General features: G+C 37.4%; 1 protein-coding gene across 12 annotated transcripts in view; it reads left to right on the forward strand.

Moving 5' to 3' along the window:
* Positions 1 to 18,172, forward strand: part of BPTF (bromodomain PHD finger transcription factor) — a 128,732-nt gene extending 110,560 nt beyond the window's left edge. For 7 of the 12 annotated variants that reach the window (XM_045837196.1, XM_045837202.1, XM_045837205.1 and 4 more), the window contains 6 exons: positions 3,790 to 4,112; positions 6,909 to 7,082; positions 7,839 to 8,031; positions 9,047 to 9,131; positions 11,553 to 11,739; positions 17,272 to 18,172. In XM_045837196.1, coding sequence (XP_045693152.1) covers positions 3,790 to 4,112; positions 6,909 to 7,082; positions 7,839 to 8,031; positions 9,047 to 9,131; positions 11,553 to 11,739; positions 17,272 to 17,308 — 999 coding nt within the window. In that variant the 3' untranslated portion in view covers positions 17,309 to 18,172. The other 5 variants (XM_045837200.1, XM_045837204.1, XM_045837207.1 and 2 more) reach the window with 2 other exon arrangements.

Genomic DNA, 18,172 nt, shown 5'->3' on the forward strand with positions numbered 1-18,172 from the left:
AAAAAAGGAAAGCAGAAAAATAACAGAAGGAAACATGATTGTAATTTTTGTGATATTGGGGTGAGAAAAATCACTCCCAAGCATCACAGATTTCCAGTGCCACAAAGGAAAAAGATAAGATGGCATGACGAAAAAAATTAATGTAGGAAAAAAATACCATAGACAACATTGTAAAACAGTTGACAAATAGGGGAGGAAATGTTAACATTTATGGCAGAATTAATGTTCCTAAAATTTAAAGGGCTCTTAAATCAATAAGAAAAAGATAACACTGATTTTCTAGATGAGGGGAATCCTTTCACAATATATATACATGTAAATCAGGTTACTACAGTGTTGTATACTTTAAATATTGTACAGTTTTGTCAATTATACTCCCATAAAGCTGAAATCTAAAAAATCTAGTAGTATAAAACATATAAATAAGCATTTTTCAAATCTAACAATGTTAAATATCAATAAACATATAAAATATTCAACCTAATAATGAAAGAAATGAAAATACCATTTTTCTAGAGAAAATACCATGTATTTCTAGAGAACATTTCAAAATATGAATAGTCTTTGATCTACAGTTTTACTTCTAGAACCATGTAACAAACAAGTAGGCAAAATATATGAGCAAGGACATAATGAATATTGATCATGACAAAAATCTGGAATCAGCCCAAAGTCCACAAAGAAGAGATTGGTAATCAGTGTTTCTCAGCTGGAGCACTGGGGCCCATTCAACAGGCCAGTTTTTTACACTCTGTAGGAGGTTTAGCTTTGGGTTCCAAATGCTAGTAGCTTTCCCTTTGTTGTAACAACTAAAGGGTTTGACCTTGTCCCTTCCACATACATTCCCAAACACTCTCCCGAAGTACGTTCCCAGCCTCAGCTGAGAACCACTGGATTAAGTATGTTTTGGAGGATCCACACAGTGTACTAACACTTTATCAAAATAGTGCATGTAGGAGTGGTGTGCTTTTTGTTTTGTTTTGTTTTTAATTTTTTGAGGGAAATTCTCATAAATATTTGAATGAAAAATGCAGGTTACAGAATAGTACTTACAGTATCTTTCAAAACAATTACCTTTAGCCAACAATTAAAAATTATAAGTCTGGACTGCCCAAAGATTACAGTTTTGAAATAATTTTATTATTTCAAATTGTTTATTGTTATAAACATAAATAATTGTTTATTATTATTCTGTATTCACATAAACACATTTTATACAAAACAGTCACACTAGAGACAAACAATGCTGAACATTTTTCTGCATTCAATGTACTGTGCAGCCACTTACAAATGTTATTACTGTTGTGAACATTATACAGTTGTAGTTCCCTTTGGCACTGCTTTGTCTATTGAGGAAGAAAAATTATACTTTAAGAAAATACTCAGCGTTATAATGATTTTATTTTTCATTTTTAAGATATGTGACTGGTTCTTTGTATCTGCCTGTTCTTACATCATTTCTGCTTGTCAGTTTTCGAATAGACTTTATTTTTTAAGGCAGTTTTTTTTTAAAGATGTTATTTTCCTTTTTTTAAAGGTTTTATTTATTTATTTTTATAGAGAAGGGAAATCAAGGAGAAAGAGAGGGAGAGAAATATCAGTGTGTGGTTTCCTCTCGCACACCTCATACTGGGGGCCCGGCCCACAACCCAGGCATGTGCCCCCGACTGGGAATCCAACCAGCCGCCCTTTGGTTTGCAGGCCTGCACTCAATCCATTAAGCCACACCAGCTGGGGCGGCAGTTTTAAATTTAGAGAAAAATCATATAGAAGGTAGAGTGTTCTCGTACACTATCCCCCACTCCCACAGTTATTATTATTATTAACATCTTGAATTAGTGTGTCACATGTGTTACAATTGATGTGCCAATATTGATATATTACTATTAACTTAAGTGCACAGTTCACATCAACTTTCGTGTTATACAGTCTGTGCCATTGACAAAGGTATAATGTCATAGATCCATACCACATACAGAATACAGGAGCATGTCATTACAGTATCATACGTAATAGTTTTACTGCCCTAAAAATGTTTTGTGTTCCACCTTTTCATCCCTTCTCCATCCCCCTCTACTTGTCTTTTTGATAAAATAATTCACTCATTTTCTAATAAAACTTATACCTTTACTTGCCTCTGAATATCTCAAACATGTGTATTATAAAGTTTCTATCAAATTGTTGTAGGAAATTAATTTCATATGAGTGAATTCAGATTTAGTTATTGATTTTGTTAATGACCTTTTTTCACATTACATGTTTTGTTTTCATTTGGTTTGTTTTGGTATTTTACGTGAGAGAGTTTCGTTTTGTTTCTTCTCTCAAAGCCCACTGTAACCCCGCCACCCCTTAACATCAGGGAGGGAGCCTGCTCATTGCCCACCTCACACGAAGCTAGAGTCCCCTTCTTCCAGTTGCTGTCGTCAGGCCCACCACTTCCTCACCACCCTTCCTGGGCTTCTGAATCTGGAGCCCAGCAGAAGTTCATAGTTTTGTGTTTCCGTTCCACAGAGACATTTCTGTGGTATTCAAGCACAGCTATGTCTTTTCATTTTTTTTCTTTTTTATATTTTCCTATTGTTGGTATGTTCTTGAAAGGGGGGTTCAAAAGGGTCAAAGCGTGTACCTCCCACACTGTCTTGATGAACTGTATTTTCCTGCAGTCATTTCATTATGTTATAAACCCATATTAATTATGAAAATGAAATTCAAGATATACTTTCTTCCCTAGGAAAAAGTTCATACTCTCTTTTTATATAGAGAAGGGCTGTTGAAAAGTCACAGAGCTTATCTTCTCATTTACAAGGCTATCTAAATTTATTAAACCAGAACCATTCAGGTTTATTTGTTAGGATATTTGTTTTGCTTAGAAGCTTGGTCATAACTATGGTTTGTTTACACCAAGTTTGTTCGTGGATGCCAGTCACAGTGGATTTTCTCAGAATAACTTGGAGCACTGGGTAGCAGAGCTGTATCTGTAAAGTATTTCACATTAAAAAAAGTAAAGGCTTTAATTTATGGCAAAATCGCTAATAAGAAAGTGCACTCCCTGGAGCCTTAAATTCTTGACATAGTGGCACAGAAACAAGACACATCTGTCATTTCTGCTTTGGGCTGGTAAGTTTCAGTGTCATGTTCAGTTCATGTGCAGTCTCAGTCTAAGGACACAGAAGAGAAGGTAAGTAGCAAGAAGAAAGCAGCCAGCAGGGGAGGACACTTGAAATGACTTCCTGAGCCATGACTGGAATAATTAGTTCACAAAAGGGGCACACCAGGAGCTCACACTTCTTGTTAGACACTTGTGCACCGTTCTGTCAGATCTGCTTTGAGGACAGCTAGCACCTCCCCAATTGTCATCTTTGCCTTTCATTTTGAGTTTTTGTGGGTTTTTTTTTTTAAGATTTATTTATTTACTTTAGAGAGAGGGGAAGGGAAAGAGGAAAGAGAGAGAGAAACATGGAAGAGATAAATCAATCGGTTGTCTCTCAGGTCCCCACTGGGGACCTGGCCTGCAACCCAGGCATGTGCCCTGACTGGGAATCGAACCAGCAGTCTGTTAGTTCACAGGCCGCGTGAGATCCACAGAGCCACATCACCTAGGGCTCAAGCTGTTTTAATTGGGTTAAAGATATACTAAGAACTTGGGTGTTTTGAATTATTACAATTCCCCCACATTAGGCTGTACTGTGGAGCTATTTTCAACAGGGAGGGTAATGTAACATTCTCTGGTAAGGTCATACATTTACATAAGTCAAATGATAGTCTTGTATTGTCTTTAATTGACAATAGGAAGAGCTCAAGAGAGACCTGAAAATTAAGAAAGAAAAAGAAATAGTGCAGGCCACAGCAGCCACTGCCACTCCCCCTGCAGCACCTCCTGCACCTCCAGCCCCTCCGCCTTCGCCTCCACCTCCGCCTCCCCCGCAGCACTCAGGCCCCCAGGCCACTGCCACAGCCACGGCGCCTGTGGCTTCCCAGAAGAGGAAGCGAGAAGAGGAAAGAGACTCAAGCTCCAAGTCCAAGAAGAAGAAAATGATCTCTACTACCTCAAAGGAAACTAAGAAGGACACAAAGCTTTACTGTATCTGTAAAACGCCTTATGATGAATCTAAGTGAGTAGATCTTTTTGAGCTCTAGTTTATTTTCTTAAAGTTTAGCTGTTAGACTTCCAGTTTTGAAGAAAATTAGCATATGGTAGCAATATAAATGAAAATAGTTAAAAGTAAGAGTAATAGTGTTTCATCTGTGAACTTGCATCTAATATTCTTAAATCTGACACTAGCAAGTACAATTTTATTTCCTGTGTTCATGATTTGTGTTTGTCCTTCATATTCTTTTCTGTCAAAAACAAGCTTTCTGTTGCTCCTGGCTTTCTCCTCTTCTCTTTGGGTTAACTCCAATTCAGTCAGTTATGCTGTCTGGAGAAGGAGTTGTATTATTATTGCTGCCCAGCGTTCAGAGCATCCTTCCTGGAGTCTCTTCACAACATTGACACATCAAATTCTAGAGACTACGTGAAAATGAATAGTGCAAGAGGCTTTGAGTTTAAGTGGCTTTGGTTTTTTAATTGTTTAATTTTAAGCAATTTTCTGGAGGGTTTTTGTATTGGAACAGTATAACAATATTATTTTTGTCAAAGTTCTCACTTCCTTATTGGTGAAAAAGTCAGAAAAATACAAAAAGTATTCCTTTTACCCATTCCTCAAGTATGACATAAATTTGATAAGCATGGCAGCTGGGAGCTGTTTTTGACCATTGTGAGATGCATTTATTTGGTAATACATACAAGATTTTAGAGGTACTCATCTGTAAATGTAGTTTTATTTTTTATCATTATTATCATTTAAGTACTTAGCTTCCATTTTGAACATTTAAATATAGGCTAGCTTCTTAAAAACCAAAGTTAACAATATTTTTTACAGTACTGAAAAGCTTGTGCCAAAAGATACGATTATTTTGGATTAGGAATGCTATAATGTCTACCTATGTGAGTGCCTAATCACTTTCTAAAATAAAATGGTCTCTTTAATGATGTTTAATTTTGCAGCCTAAAAGCTGTTTCAGTGGTGCTATTTAAATTATAATCTGCAAGTGCTAGATCAGAAGTTCTGTTGATAGATTTAGTTGTGTGTTTAATTAAACACAGATCACTTTAGACATCTTCATTTATCATTGTCTTACTATATTGGACATTACGTATAATGTAAAAAGGCGAACCCTATTACCTGATTTTTCCCTTAGTGTAATACAAGTGTGCCTTCCTTTAAGCAAAATAAACTAAATGATTTGTAAAACAAAACAACATGATTTACAGTTTTTACAAAAAGATCTGCTTATGCAGTTTCTTTAAATAGCAGTCATCTTTGGTCTATTTAGAATATTAAGATAACAGAAATTTATTTCATGTAATATCTAAGTTGCATAAAATGAGGCACGCATGTATATGTGCTTGTTGTGTGGAGATTTTCTCATTATTTTATGGGTATTTCATATTTTTCAGTTTGTCATTGTTAACATTTCAGTATACCAGGTTCATTCACTCCCTATTCGAGTTCAGATGAGTTAATGTCTTTTTTTAGGATTATTTTGTAATCTCTTCTACCAAACCAGGTTGGTTTGGGAATCTAGTGAAAACAACTAAAACTTGAAATTTAAGTCCTGAGCTACTTCCAGGACATATAGCCCAACATTTGGTGAAGGCAACATAGAAAAACACCTTGAAGACTCCTACCTATGGCAGTGAAAATCATGTGAGAGTCATAATTCAAAAGGGAAAAGTTAGTGGCAGTAGGATAATCTACACAACCATGTCTTATTGCCTAACATTCATAAAGTTTAAAGCCTGAGGACTATTTCTGTTTCTCAGGGTGAATCTACCAAGATACCCCTTGCTAGAACAATGGTATCAGCAAGGCCAGTCTGGTTCCCTGTGATCCATACTAATTCTTCCTATGACTTTGACATGGTGTTCCTACATGGTACCTGTTGACACTTTCAGATACACTGCGTGTTTGTCATAGAGACACTCTTCATTTTGTCATTTAGGACCCTATATTATAAAAACCTTGAGAGTTATTAACTGTATATGATCAGCCCAGTTATACACACATAGTCCCACCTTACCAAGTACTGTACAACCTCTGGCTGTTTTTGGTAACTCTCCTTACAACACTCTGTACCAGGCACCCATGGTTTTTATTTGAAGCAGTTCCTTATGATTAATTAACCTGGCCACTCTCCACATGGTCACACATATTGTATTAACTGAAAATCTGTGACAGATTAAATTCCAATGTGTATTTAGAAAACTTGGTAGAAATTGAATTACTACATGTACCTTTCTTAGTTTTCTTTTTCATATCATATTTTGACCATTTATCTTTTACACCTGGCTGACCTGCATGTTTTTTGTAGTGTTACTTCTACTTGGTGTTTGCGCTTTGCTTTGTTTTCAAATTTAAATTGTGAGATACATTTTCAAACCTATCTAAGAAATAGCCCTGATTTTGCAATGGCTTTTGTGGCATAGGTTTGACAGATGTAAGTCTTTGATTCTTTGGCTTTGGTTTTTGTGCCTGTTCCAGTTTTACACATGCTCATTAAGAGGCAGACATTACCATCAGTGTGTTCTTTATTTTTTTCAAACCCCAGTATGTTTTTAAAGACCCATATTTCACTAAACAGTGTATTTGTTGAAATTGATGTGGGTGACTTTATGTTTTTACACTTGATAAAGTGTCAGATGCTGTAGTTTGCCAGGGGTAGAATGGTCGGATTCAGGATGTTTAGCTGACTCATTGCAGAAAGTTATCCTGTAATAAAGTGAATCAGGGCAGGGAAGACAGATTTAAGTACCATGCAGCTCAAAATGACAACTACATTGTCATTTTCATTGTGAATACTTTTAGGTTCTATATTGGCTGTGATCTTTGTACTAACTGGTATCATGGAGAATGTGTTGGCATCACAGAAAAGGAGGCTAAGAAAATGGATGTGTACATCTGTAATGATTGTAAACGGGCACAAGAGGGCAGCAGTGAGGAATTGTACTGTATCTGCAGAACACCTTATGATGAGTCACAGTGAGTTCTGATAAGAGCATCATATTTAATAATTTAGGAAGCCAAATTGCTCTGACTGATTACTTATTTATTTTAAAATAAAAAGCAAGATATTTTCTGCATATATTACACACTTACATTACAAATTCCTTTCCAATTTTTTTTTCTCTTTTTCCCTCTTTACCTCCCCTTCAAATTTATGTCGCTTCATAGTGAATGTTTGAGATGTATTGGGAAAAATATGGTTTAATGGTAGACTTGATTCTTCAATATGTAACATAGAAATTAATGAGATTAAAATAGCCTGACTTGTTTGGACTTCATCAGGGTTTGAAATGGTGCTTTCTCGTAGGTTAGAAAAATATTAATTTGTATACAAGCTCTGAGACTTTGTTTTTAGCTTATAGGATTTTGTATTCCCTGTTGGGTGACCAATACCCACTTCCCATTTGATATGGTACTTGTTGGAAGATTTCTGCCTTTATTTTGTTTTTAGTTTTAAAGTCAATTAAAATGTTTTACTTTTTTTGTATGGGTTCTCTAATATTATACAGTGTTCTTAATAAACTTTTAATGTTTGTTTTTAACATCAGAAATGCTAAATTAACACATAGGAATGTCAGTCTTCAAAAGTATTAAACAATTATAATACTAAATCTGTTTTATATCCCAGAGTTAGAAGATTTTCAGGTGCATGTTTTATTACTTTTTAAAGTAAATTATAAGTAATATGATTCCATCTGTTTTGAACTCACATTTCCATTTCGGATCTTGCAGATTTTATATTGGCTGTGATCGGTGTCAGAATTGGTACCATGGGCGCTGCGTTGGCATCTTGCAGAGTGAGGCAGAACTCATTGACGAGTATGTCTGTCCGCAGTGCCAGTCAACAGAGGATGCCATGACAGTGCTCACGCCATTGACCGAAAAAGATTATGAGGGTTTGAAGAGGGTGCTGCGTTCTTTACAGGTGAGAAACCACTGTGTGCACAGTCTGAAGATGAACTCCACCATCAGGACTTTGGAAATACTTCCAGGGCTTGACTTTTCCAAGTAGAGTACCCAATTATTTACTGACTCCTAGCCGGTTCCATGCAGTGCGCCACAGGCTTCAGTCTTTCACACACTTATGTGTGTCATGAGGGTTCCACATCCACACAATAGTTCAGCTGCTGTTTATCTAGCACTTAAATTTAAAGTGACTCACTTTTTTAACCTAAATTTTGTTTTTAAAGAAAACTTTATCCTACCACCATAGGTTGAACAACAGTCTGATTGAATTCTAGTGAGTTACAAATGCTTATCTAAGTCTTTGAGCCCTCCTTTATTAAAAATCAAAAGGAAATGGGGATAGCGGACAACATCAGCAAATTCTAGAGATGTATTCAAAACATGCATGCTGGATTGACACTTTGTCCTATTGTCATCACAGTCAGGGACATGGAAAGAATGGAAAACAGCAAAGTCTCAATATGTGGTTGGATGTTATTCATACAACCTCTCTGTCACCTCATTAGCCCGCAGTGATGCCCATCCCATACTTGGGGCCCACCCTCCCCCCTCATGCTGTGTCCCTCAGACAGCCCTCTGAAAATCATTATTATAGCATATGCCCACCGAGATAAGTTGTGAGTAGAACAAAAATCATCTCAGTATAAACCACAGGTGGCAAACATAAGGCCCATGGGCTGAATCCTCCACCTTGTTTTATGTGGCCCAGCACCTTGTTTCTACCTGGCAGCGCTGAGCTCCTTCCCCTGGTTATAAGAAGTAGTTACATTTACACAGTCCTACAATTACATTCGGCCCTTTGAAGGCAACCTTGAGGCAGGTGTGGCCCCCAGTGAAAATGAGTCTGACACCCCTGCTTTAAACAATATTATCTATCCAGTTTAAGACTTTTGGAGTTAACTCCAATAGGAGTATTTAAGTGGATTAGTATTTCCACCCAACAAGAAGGATTTTTTTTTTTTTTTCCATTGCAGGCCCATAAGATGGCCTGGCCCTTCCTGGAACCAGTGGATCCTAATGATGCACCAGATTATTATGGTGTTATTAAGGAACCTATGGGTACGTACTGGAGTTGAATATGGAGGGTTGTTTTTTTTTCCAGAAGTCTCAGCAGATATTTCATTTATTATTCATAAAATTAATACAAGGATTTGTTGAGCAAGTTTGGTGGGAGTATAAATAGGTGTGGTAACTTGTAGGATAAATTAGGAATTTGTAGGCATGTTTAAGTGTGCACACCCTTGGACCCAGCAGTTTTGGGGGGGGGGTGTGAAAATTGAGATTATATAATGTCTCACGGGCATCTTCCTGTGTCATTAATCTTCAACAGCATGATTTTAATGGCTTTATATAATCTGTAAATTTAATATGCCTTAAAGATATTTGACCAAAAGTATTTTCTTGAAGAGCTAGACTGTTTTTCCTATCTTTTCTTCTTAAGATTTTTTTTTTTTAATTTATTTTTCGAGAGAGGGGGAGGGAGGAAGACAGGATGAGAAACAGCATTGATGTGTGAGAGATAAATCTGTCTGTTGCCTGTTGCACGCCCCTACTGGGGACCTGGCTTGCAACTGAGGCATGTGCCCTGACTGGGAATTGAATAGGCAACCTTTTACTTTGTGGGACGACACCCAACCCACTGAGCCACACCATCCAGGGCTGTTTTTACTATTTGCCTTTTTTTTATTGTTCAAGTATGTTTTACTATCTTTTCTTTATACTACCTAGATAAGCATCATCTTATGTAAGTGTGTGTATAAAGATAATAAAATTCTCCAAGACATACTGTTGAAAGTAAAATTAGTTACAGAACAATACCTAGGTTTCATGCAGTAAACAGTTATATATTTTCTAAAGGTACATAGATGTCTTCAGAAATACCTTTTAATAAAGAACTTGGGTATGAAAATGGTAATATCCTGGAATGGTGTATTAAGTACTTACTTTTTCATAACCCACACAGAATAGGTAGGTGTACTCAGATCGTGTTTGGAATTCCGTCGGGGCATCAGGTGTACTTTAGCAGTTATCCTTGTTTGCATATTTTCCCTGCTGATATAAATGGAAACTCAAAGGGGGGGGTGTGTGTGTGTGTGTGTGCGCACGCGCACGTGTGCGCATGTGTTTGTTTTGTGTGCGCGTTTGTGCATGTGTGCCTGTGTTAAAACTTATAACATAAAATTTGCCATTTTTGTCTGATAGATTAAATTTTCTCTCATTGCTGTTATTTTTCAAATGTTTCTTAGTCTTGAACTTATTTTTGACTGAACTTTAAAATTATTTTCTGCCCTTGCTGGTGTGGCTCAGTGGATTGAGTATGGACTGTGAACCAAAGGGTCACCGGTTTAATTCCCAGTCAGGGCACATGCCTGGATTTTGGGCCAGGTCCCCAGTGGGGGCCCTGTGAGAGGCAACCACACATTGATATTTCTCTCCCTCTCTTTCTCCCTCCCTTCCCCTCTCTCTAAAAATAAATAAATAAAATCTAAAAAACAAAAACCTTTAAAAATCATTTTCTCAAATTTGAAAATAATTATTGAGATTTAGTTTAGAATTTTTTCTTTTTAAATTTTGAAAGTCTCTTTTTTTAAAGATTTTATTTATTTATTTTTAGAGAGGGAAGGAAGGGAGGGGGGGAGAGAGAGAGCGAAACAAACATCAATGTGTGGTTGCTGGGGGTCATGGCCTGCAACCCAGGCATGTACCCTGACTGGGATTCGAACCTGCGACACTTTGGTTTGCAGCCCGAGCTCAATCCACTCAGCTACACCAGCCAGGGCTAGAATTGTTTCTTTCATTCAATCATAGATTGATTTGAGATCACTGGCCTTCTACTCTCCCAAATTTTTATGTATTGTAAATTGTATATGAAATTTCCCTTCAAACACAACTTTCTCCTAGGATCTAATGTTATTTTAGGGATATTTAAGTCTGTATATTCCAAAACAGTTACCTGTGTACCACCCTAATGATTTTTGTCATTTCTGCATGCTTATACTATTACATACTGATATTTTTCTCTTAAATTGATTTAAGTAGACACCACCATAAGTGGTGAGTCCATCACAGTAACAGTGAAAACAAATAAAGAAAGCAAAATGATGTTATTAAAGTCTCAGATCACAAAACTACAGAGATTTTGTTCTTAAATCTGGATTTTCCTCTCCTCTTTGTACATATGATACACTTGTTTGTGGAATGGATATTATATTTAAATATGTATTAATCATGTTGGTATGGTTTCCTTTATTTAAAATCAAAGAACCTTTTTAACAGTAGCCAAAATTTATACATTAGGCCCTCAATCAAAAATATAATTGGAAAAGCACTCCTTAGTTGCTAAAGAGCCTTCAGTGGTGAATCAGCTCGGTTTCAGGACTGCTTGGGCGGGAAATAAAGGTTCTTGTCAGGACTGCGGGCAGTTTTCACATTGGAACAACCTTAAAGCTTTGAAAACGTTGTGCACTTTGTGTTTTTAAGACCTTGCCACCATGGAAGAAAGAATACAAAGAAGATATTATGAAAAGCTGACAGAATTTGTGGCAGATATGACCAAAATTTTTGATAACTGTCGTTACTACAATCCAAGTGACTCCCCTTTCTACCAGTGTGCAGAAGTTCTTGAATCATTCTTTGTACAGAAATTGAAAGGATTCAAGGCTAGCAGGTGAGCAGATGTGTTCAGTGTTCTGAATTTATTCAGCTCTTCAAACTTTTTATACTGTTATGTCTACAGAATCAGCCAGTGCAGTTTATGGTAAATTTGAACCTTGAAATCAAGAATCCTTAAAAAGAAAAACAAAACCAGACTCTAGCATAATGACATATTGCCAAGGACAAGGGGACAGGCTCAACAATGAGAAATTGCTGAGTTTGTGATCTGCTTAGAATTAAAGGGTTTTGGGTTTTGGGGGGTGGTTTGGTGTTTTTTTTTTATTACAAAAGCATTTAGCTTACAGAATACCAGTTGCTCTCTTAAATGCATGTACAAAGATAGTAGGAAGACAGAGCTTGCTCTCATTTTCTGGTGTAAAGGTGGCTGTTCTATAGGGGAGAGGAGAGGGAAGACCATGAAAGGGGACTGTAAGTATCTTCTCCTGCATTTATGTTTGCTACATTTTTGAAATCATCAAATGTTTTCTTTTAATGTGCAAAACTAGATTTTACTCTTAAGCCCACAGACCTTTTCTTTGAGCCTGTAGTATGACTTTTGTTACTTCTGTTTCTGAACCTCAGCCCCCCCCTCCAGCCCATGACTGCCTGCCTGCCTGTCTGCCTTCCTTCCTTCCTTCCTTCCTTCCTTCCTTCCTTCCAGCAGAAGCCTGGTTTCCATTCCTGTGGCAGCTGTCACCATTTTGTAGCCCCTGAGATTTATTTTCCACTACATCCCATTCACCGTTCCACAGGCTTGATTGTCCTGAAATATTAAATTGGATAGATCTTGGCTGGGTTGGGGCCTGAGGATCTGTATTATCTAACGAACTCCCAGGGACTCTGTATATTACCAGAGTGTAAGAACCAGTGCTCTACTTAGGGATTTTCCTTGAAGGAAGATTATAGGGTGTTTTTTGTCTCTCTCCTTTTCCTATAGCAAGTTATATGAGGAACTGCGCTTTTAGAGTCAGTTTACATAAAATAAATGTGGACAGCCCAGCTCAAGTATCCAATTACCTTCTCAGCAAAGGAATAAAAAACTACAGGCAAGGGAGAAAGGGAAGTGGGTGTGTGGGCAGGCGGGCTATAGACCCAGAACCAAGAAACTTTACAAAATCTCTAAAACCTTCCCTTTTATCATCCCCTATCTATTAACCCATTAGCTGGAAAACTTAAAATGAAAGAGGACGTATTCAGTATGACAGTTCCCAGGAAAATAACAACAAAGTAATAAAAAGGGATAAACTCAGAATAGTGAAGAGTATAATAGAAGTTAATTAGCTAAACAGATTTCAATAGACTCTGGAAGACAAAGCAGGTGGAAGAAGATCAATGGATAAAGCCAGGGAAGCCCCAGCCAACTCCTCCCAGAGGCTGTGCAGCAGAACCCCAGAGAGCCTCCAGCACAGAGTTTCTGAAACAAGGAGAATGCGAGAGAGAAGGTAAAGGGAGGTATTAACTGAAGATCCATACAGATCAACTTATAACAGGATTTTGTCCCAATAAACCCATTTTAAATCGGAAATACCACAAGTCAAAATGAATTCAATATAATGTACTGAACTTTATAATTTAGCCTCACCTATTTCTACTGAATGCACAACCCTTTCACACTGTTGTGAAGCCGAGAAATCATAAGTCGAATCCCCCTAAGTCAAGGACCATCTGTATTTGAGCTCATCACCTTCTCCGTGCCCTGTGTGCAGGCCTGTGTAGGAAGCCTGAGGAGCTGAAGAGCACACAATTCTTCTTTAAAGAAATAGAATAAACTGCAGAAAAGTAGAGTAGATGCAAGAGAATTAGACCCAGAGTAAAGTCCCCTGCCCTCTGAAGGGTGGGGTCTCCGGCCCCTCATTGTGAAACTGTGGCTTTTAACAGGGGTAATTTGTCTACCCCCAACTCCTGAGAGATGCTGAGCAGTACCTGGAGACCTTTTGTTATTGTTACACTTAGAGATTAAAAGTGATGCTGACATCTGTAGGTGAAGGCCAGAGATGCTGCTACAGCATCAGAGAATTGTCCCACAACAGAGAATCATCCAGTCCTGAGAGGTCAACAGTGGAATTGAGAAATCGTGATCTGAAGAAAAACCCGCCAGCCAGTCACCCTGCACACATCCCCAGCGCTCCCCAGGCAGCTGTCCAGTCTGGACCCTTCTCCGGTGTGGACAGCCAGCCCGGGCTGTGAGGAGAGCCTGCAGTGTGGAGAGGGAGGCCTCGGTCTAGCAGAAAAATAGATCCCAGAAAAAACAAGAGAGAACTTAAAAAAAAAAAAAGCCCTCTCAATTATGGCCTGAGAGAAATTTTATAGAATGGTGAACAGTATATTAGGAATAAAGAAAAATCTGAGAAAAAGAAGTGATTGGAAAATTTAAAGTTACTGCAAGCAGTGAAAGTTAAAATGAAGCAACTCTCTCAGTGTCAAGAACAGAAATACAGGGAATTAAAAATGTAAAAGAAAAAATATTCCAAAGTATCTAATATTCACTTAATACAAATTCCAGAAAGAAAAAACAGAGAAGACAAAGCAGAAGAAATTATCAAAACACTAATAATATAAGAAAAATTTCCTGAGCCAATGAGAGGCACAAGACTTCAAATCCAAGCAAAATAAATGTATTTGTTCAGCACGTGGTTCATAGTGGTCTGTGTCAGACTGAATATAGCAGTGAACAGAGAGAGTAAAGTTCCTGCTCCCGGTGGAGGTTGCTTTTTTGTGGGGTGGGGAAACAGGGCCGGAGGCGAGGTAGATCCTCTTCCATCTGCTTTGTCTTCCAGAATCTATGTGGATTGATGAGGCCAATTGATAAACATAGTAAGACAAATGGAAAAAGTTCTACCACATACTCATCACTAACATTTCCAGATGCCCAGGTTAAAAAAAAAAAAAAAAAGCTCTCCTAAGAGCTTCTAAAGAGGGAAAAACAGACAACCTACTAAGCAACAAGAATTAGACTCATATCAGACAGTTCTCTAGCAATAGTCTGATCCTCTAGAGGTCTATGGAGAAATGAATCCAGAAGTTTGAGGGGAAATGATTTGCTGCCTAGAAGTCTTTGTTCAGCCAAACAATCCACTTTAGAAGCAGAATATATTAGTCATGTGAGGACTCAGAAAGGGTCTGCTTCCCAAGCATCCTTTCAGGCAGGTTGTTTTAAGATGTTCAATAGCAAAATAAGCAAATCAAGCCCTGGCTGGTGTGGCTTTGTGGATTGAGTGCCAGCCTATGAACTTAAAGGTTGCCATTTCGATTTCTGGTCAGGGCACATGCCTGAGTTATGGGCCAGGTCCCCAGTTGGGGGCGTGTGAGAGGCATCCGATCTGTGTATCTCTCACATGTTTCTCTCCCTGTCTTTCTCCCTCCTTTCCCCGCTCTCTAAAAATGAATAAATAAAATCTTTTTTAAAAAAATAAGCAAATCAAGAAAACAAGACCTTGGATCCAGGGAACAAGAGGTTCAAGAAAACAATGGTAATTACTCTGACCCAGGAGGAGAAAAGAGCGGTTAAAAAAAAAAAAAAAGGGAGGGAGGTCTCTGGGAGAAGAAAAAGGGAAAAAAGATAATTTGTTTAAGAATGTAAGTGGAGAGCCCTGGCTGGTATGGCTTAGTGGTTGAGTGCTGGCCTGTGAATCAAAGGGTTGCCGGTTCGATTCCCAGTCAGGCCACATGCCAGGGTTGTGGGCTAGGATGTCCCCAGTCGGGGGTGTATGAGAGGCAACCACACATTGATATTTCTCTCCCTGCCTTCCCCTCTCTAAAAAATAAATAAATAACATCTTTAAAAAAAAAAAAAAGAATGTAAGTGGAGAAAAATGAAAGGCAATTAGAAGCTCCGTGAAAAACAAAAAGTTGTATAGGAATGCCGAGAATGCACTCTTAACAAAGGAGTGGGTGCTAGAGAGAAATGTTTATATAGTCATAATAATGTAAATACTACATAGGTTTTCAACTTTTAGAATTGGTCTCTAGACAAAGCATAGAAAGATTAAATTTATAGGGAAATAAAACTTGGGCTCAGAAGGGAGAAGGGGAGTGGTTACATGAGCTCAGTTCTATTTGCCTAATAGGATTTTGAACTATATAAAGTAGATAAAGCAGGAAATAGCAGCATAACAAATGTAACTACCTAAGAAGTGGAAGTTCAAAGTGCTTGACCTTGGGGAACCTGGATTCAGGTTGGGATAGGACAGAGGATCACAACGTATCGACAGGCCTCTCCATCTTTTTTATTTATACCGCCAACAACTATTCCTCCAAATGCATTTCTGAAATTGCTTTTTTAAAAAAAGACTGATAAGCAGCTGATTGCCGCCTTTGGTGGTAACTGTGAGGCTGAGGCTTTAGCCCCTGCAGCTGACAGAGAGGTACACCCGGTGGGGCTGGGGCATGACCACAGAGTTGGGAGGAGAGGGGTCCGGGGGTTGGATCTGCACAGGAGGGGGGCCATTTAGGGGAGCTTGCCACCAGGCTACCTTATATAGCTTTTCATTATATTCAGGTTTATGTAATTTTAATAAGAATATGGAAGCCAATTGAGTTTGCTCAGTTCTGCTTAAATAAATAAAATATAATTGAAGATATATTATAGAGTTTTTGCTGATCTGCTGATTTAAGGCAGAATGAAGAACATACATAGCCAATCATTGAAATTTGATTTATTTATGATTTCCAGTATTTCCTTTGCCATATTGCCCCCCATTTTTCATTGTTTGCCAAATTATTTTCATTGTTTGTAAATTATTTTCATTACTTTGTTATAATTCATCATTTATACCATCCATGTTCTTTCTTTTCTTACAGATTGTGATATCTTTAGTCTGAATTTTTAACTGGAATCAGAACTGGATGTTGGGGTCACTCTTTTATTATACTACGTGATTACCTAATTCAAAATTGCCCCCCAAGTTCAGACTAGTTAATATTTTTTAATGTTAAAAAAGATGTAACAATTTATTCCAGCAGCCATGTTGAACAATGTATTTAAGATTGTAAACTCTTGAGATGCTGTATTTATATACACTATTGCAGTAGAACGTATGTTGACTTAGTCTTGGTAACTGTACAGTAATTTGATTTACTAACAAAAGTTGTGAATAAAACTGTGAAACTAGAAAGGAGACTTTCTGGAGTTTAATAGAAAAAATGTGATTTTAATATTGTTATTTCTCTTCTAACATTTTTCCTTCACATTCCCCAAATCAATGTAAATAAGCATATGCATGCACACACACACCAACACCTTTTACCACAGTGGTGAGGCTTTGGTAAATGTCTCTATTTGTCCCTTTGGCTAAAAATCTGATCTTTATTTTACATATATATTTTTTAATATTGGCTTTTTCAGTGAATTTTTATGTTTAATGTACAGTGAACATTTTTAATATTAAGGTTAGAAATTTCTTATTTGTTCTCATACATTTGCTCACCAAGGGTAAATGAAGGAACTTGGCTGCTTCCCCTAGATTGACCTTGGCGTCCACATAAAGCATCATTGTTTTCAAAAATGAAGGGTGCTTAATTGTTCCCTGTTTTCTATATTCTGTAGGTCTCATAACAACAAACTGCAGTCTACAGCTTCTTAAAGTTCAGCGTGTTAACCTAAGCATAAAACACAGCAAGAATCTGGTTGTCTGAACTATTTTAAATTAAGGAGCCAGATGTTTTTAGTCAGGTTATCCTGACAAGACTTGACCTAAACTTCGTTTTTATTGGTCATAGCAGTCCAGTTTTATTCTTGACCAATTTTGTCCAACGGACAAGGGAAAAGTGAAGTCAACGACACCATTATCTTGTCAAGATCAAATGGTTTTTACTATTGTGGCAGAAGCGGGAAAATTTTATTGAAAAAAAAAGAAAAAAGAAAGCAAGAAAAAAAGATTAATATGGGGTCAAGTATAACTCCATGGAAATGCCACGTCTGCTCTTCAGTGAAGAAGCTGGTTTAGAGTCTCACAGAAAACTTTTGACTGTATTTATTTATTGTTGCAAAAAAGACGCTTTTTTATTGCTGCCCTCATTTGTCAGCTAATTATTTTTTCTTATAAAATCCAGCCCCAGTTACATGTAATCCATTCTGTATCTTATCATGATTCCTATAGATAAAAGTACACGACGACCTCTAGATGTCTTTTCTTTCTATGAAAGGAGCTGCTATGTACACATGTGCACACACACACCTGGGAATCAACAATGAGTTTCTCATTCATGGTAGATAAAAATGAAGCTTGCAGAAAGGTTGGGCTAGGCAGTCCTGGACTACAGACTCTGTTGCCTTGAATATAACAGTATAATTTGTCATTTACTCTGCACCAGGCTAAAAATGAGTAAAATCTATTTGAAGGTATCTTGTTTGTAAACATTTGTCAGATTCTAATTTTTTCTTTTTGTATTAAAATTCAACTATGGATGTATATGAAACAAAATAAATGGAGATCACTTTTCTCCCA

Source organism: Phyllostomus hastatus, unplaced genomic scaffold (assembly GCF_019186645.2).
Source record: "Phyllostomus hastatus isolate PE091 unplaced genomic scaffold, TTU_PhHast_1.1 phas_contig_210, whole genome shotgun sequence".
Classification (NCBI taxonomy): domain Eukaryota; kingdom Metazoa; phylum Chordata; class Mammalia; order Chiroptera; family Phyllostomidae; genus Phyllostomus; species Phyllostomus hastatus.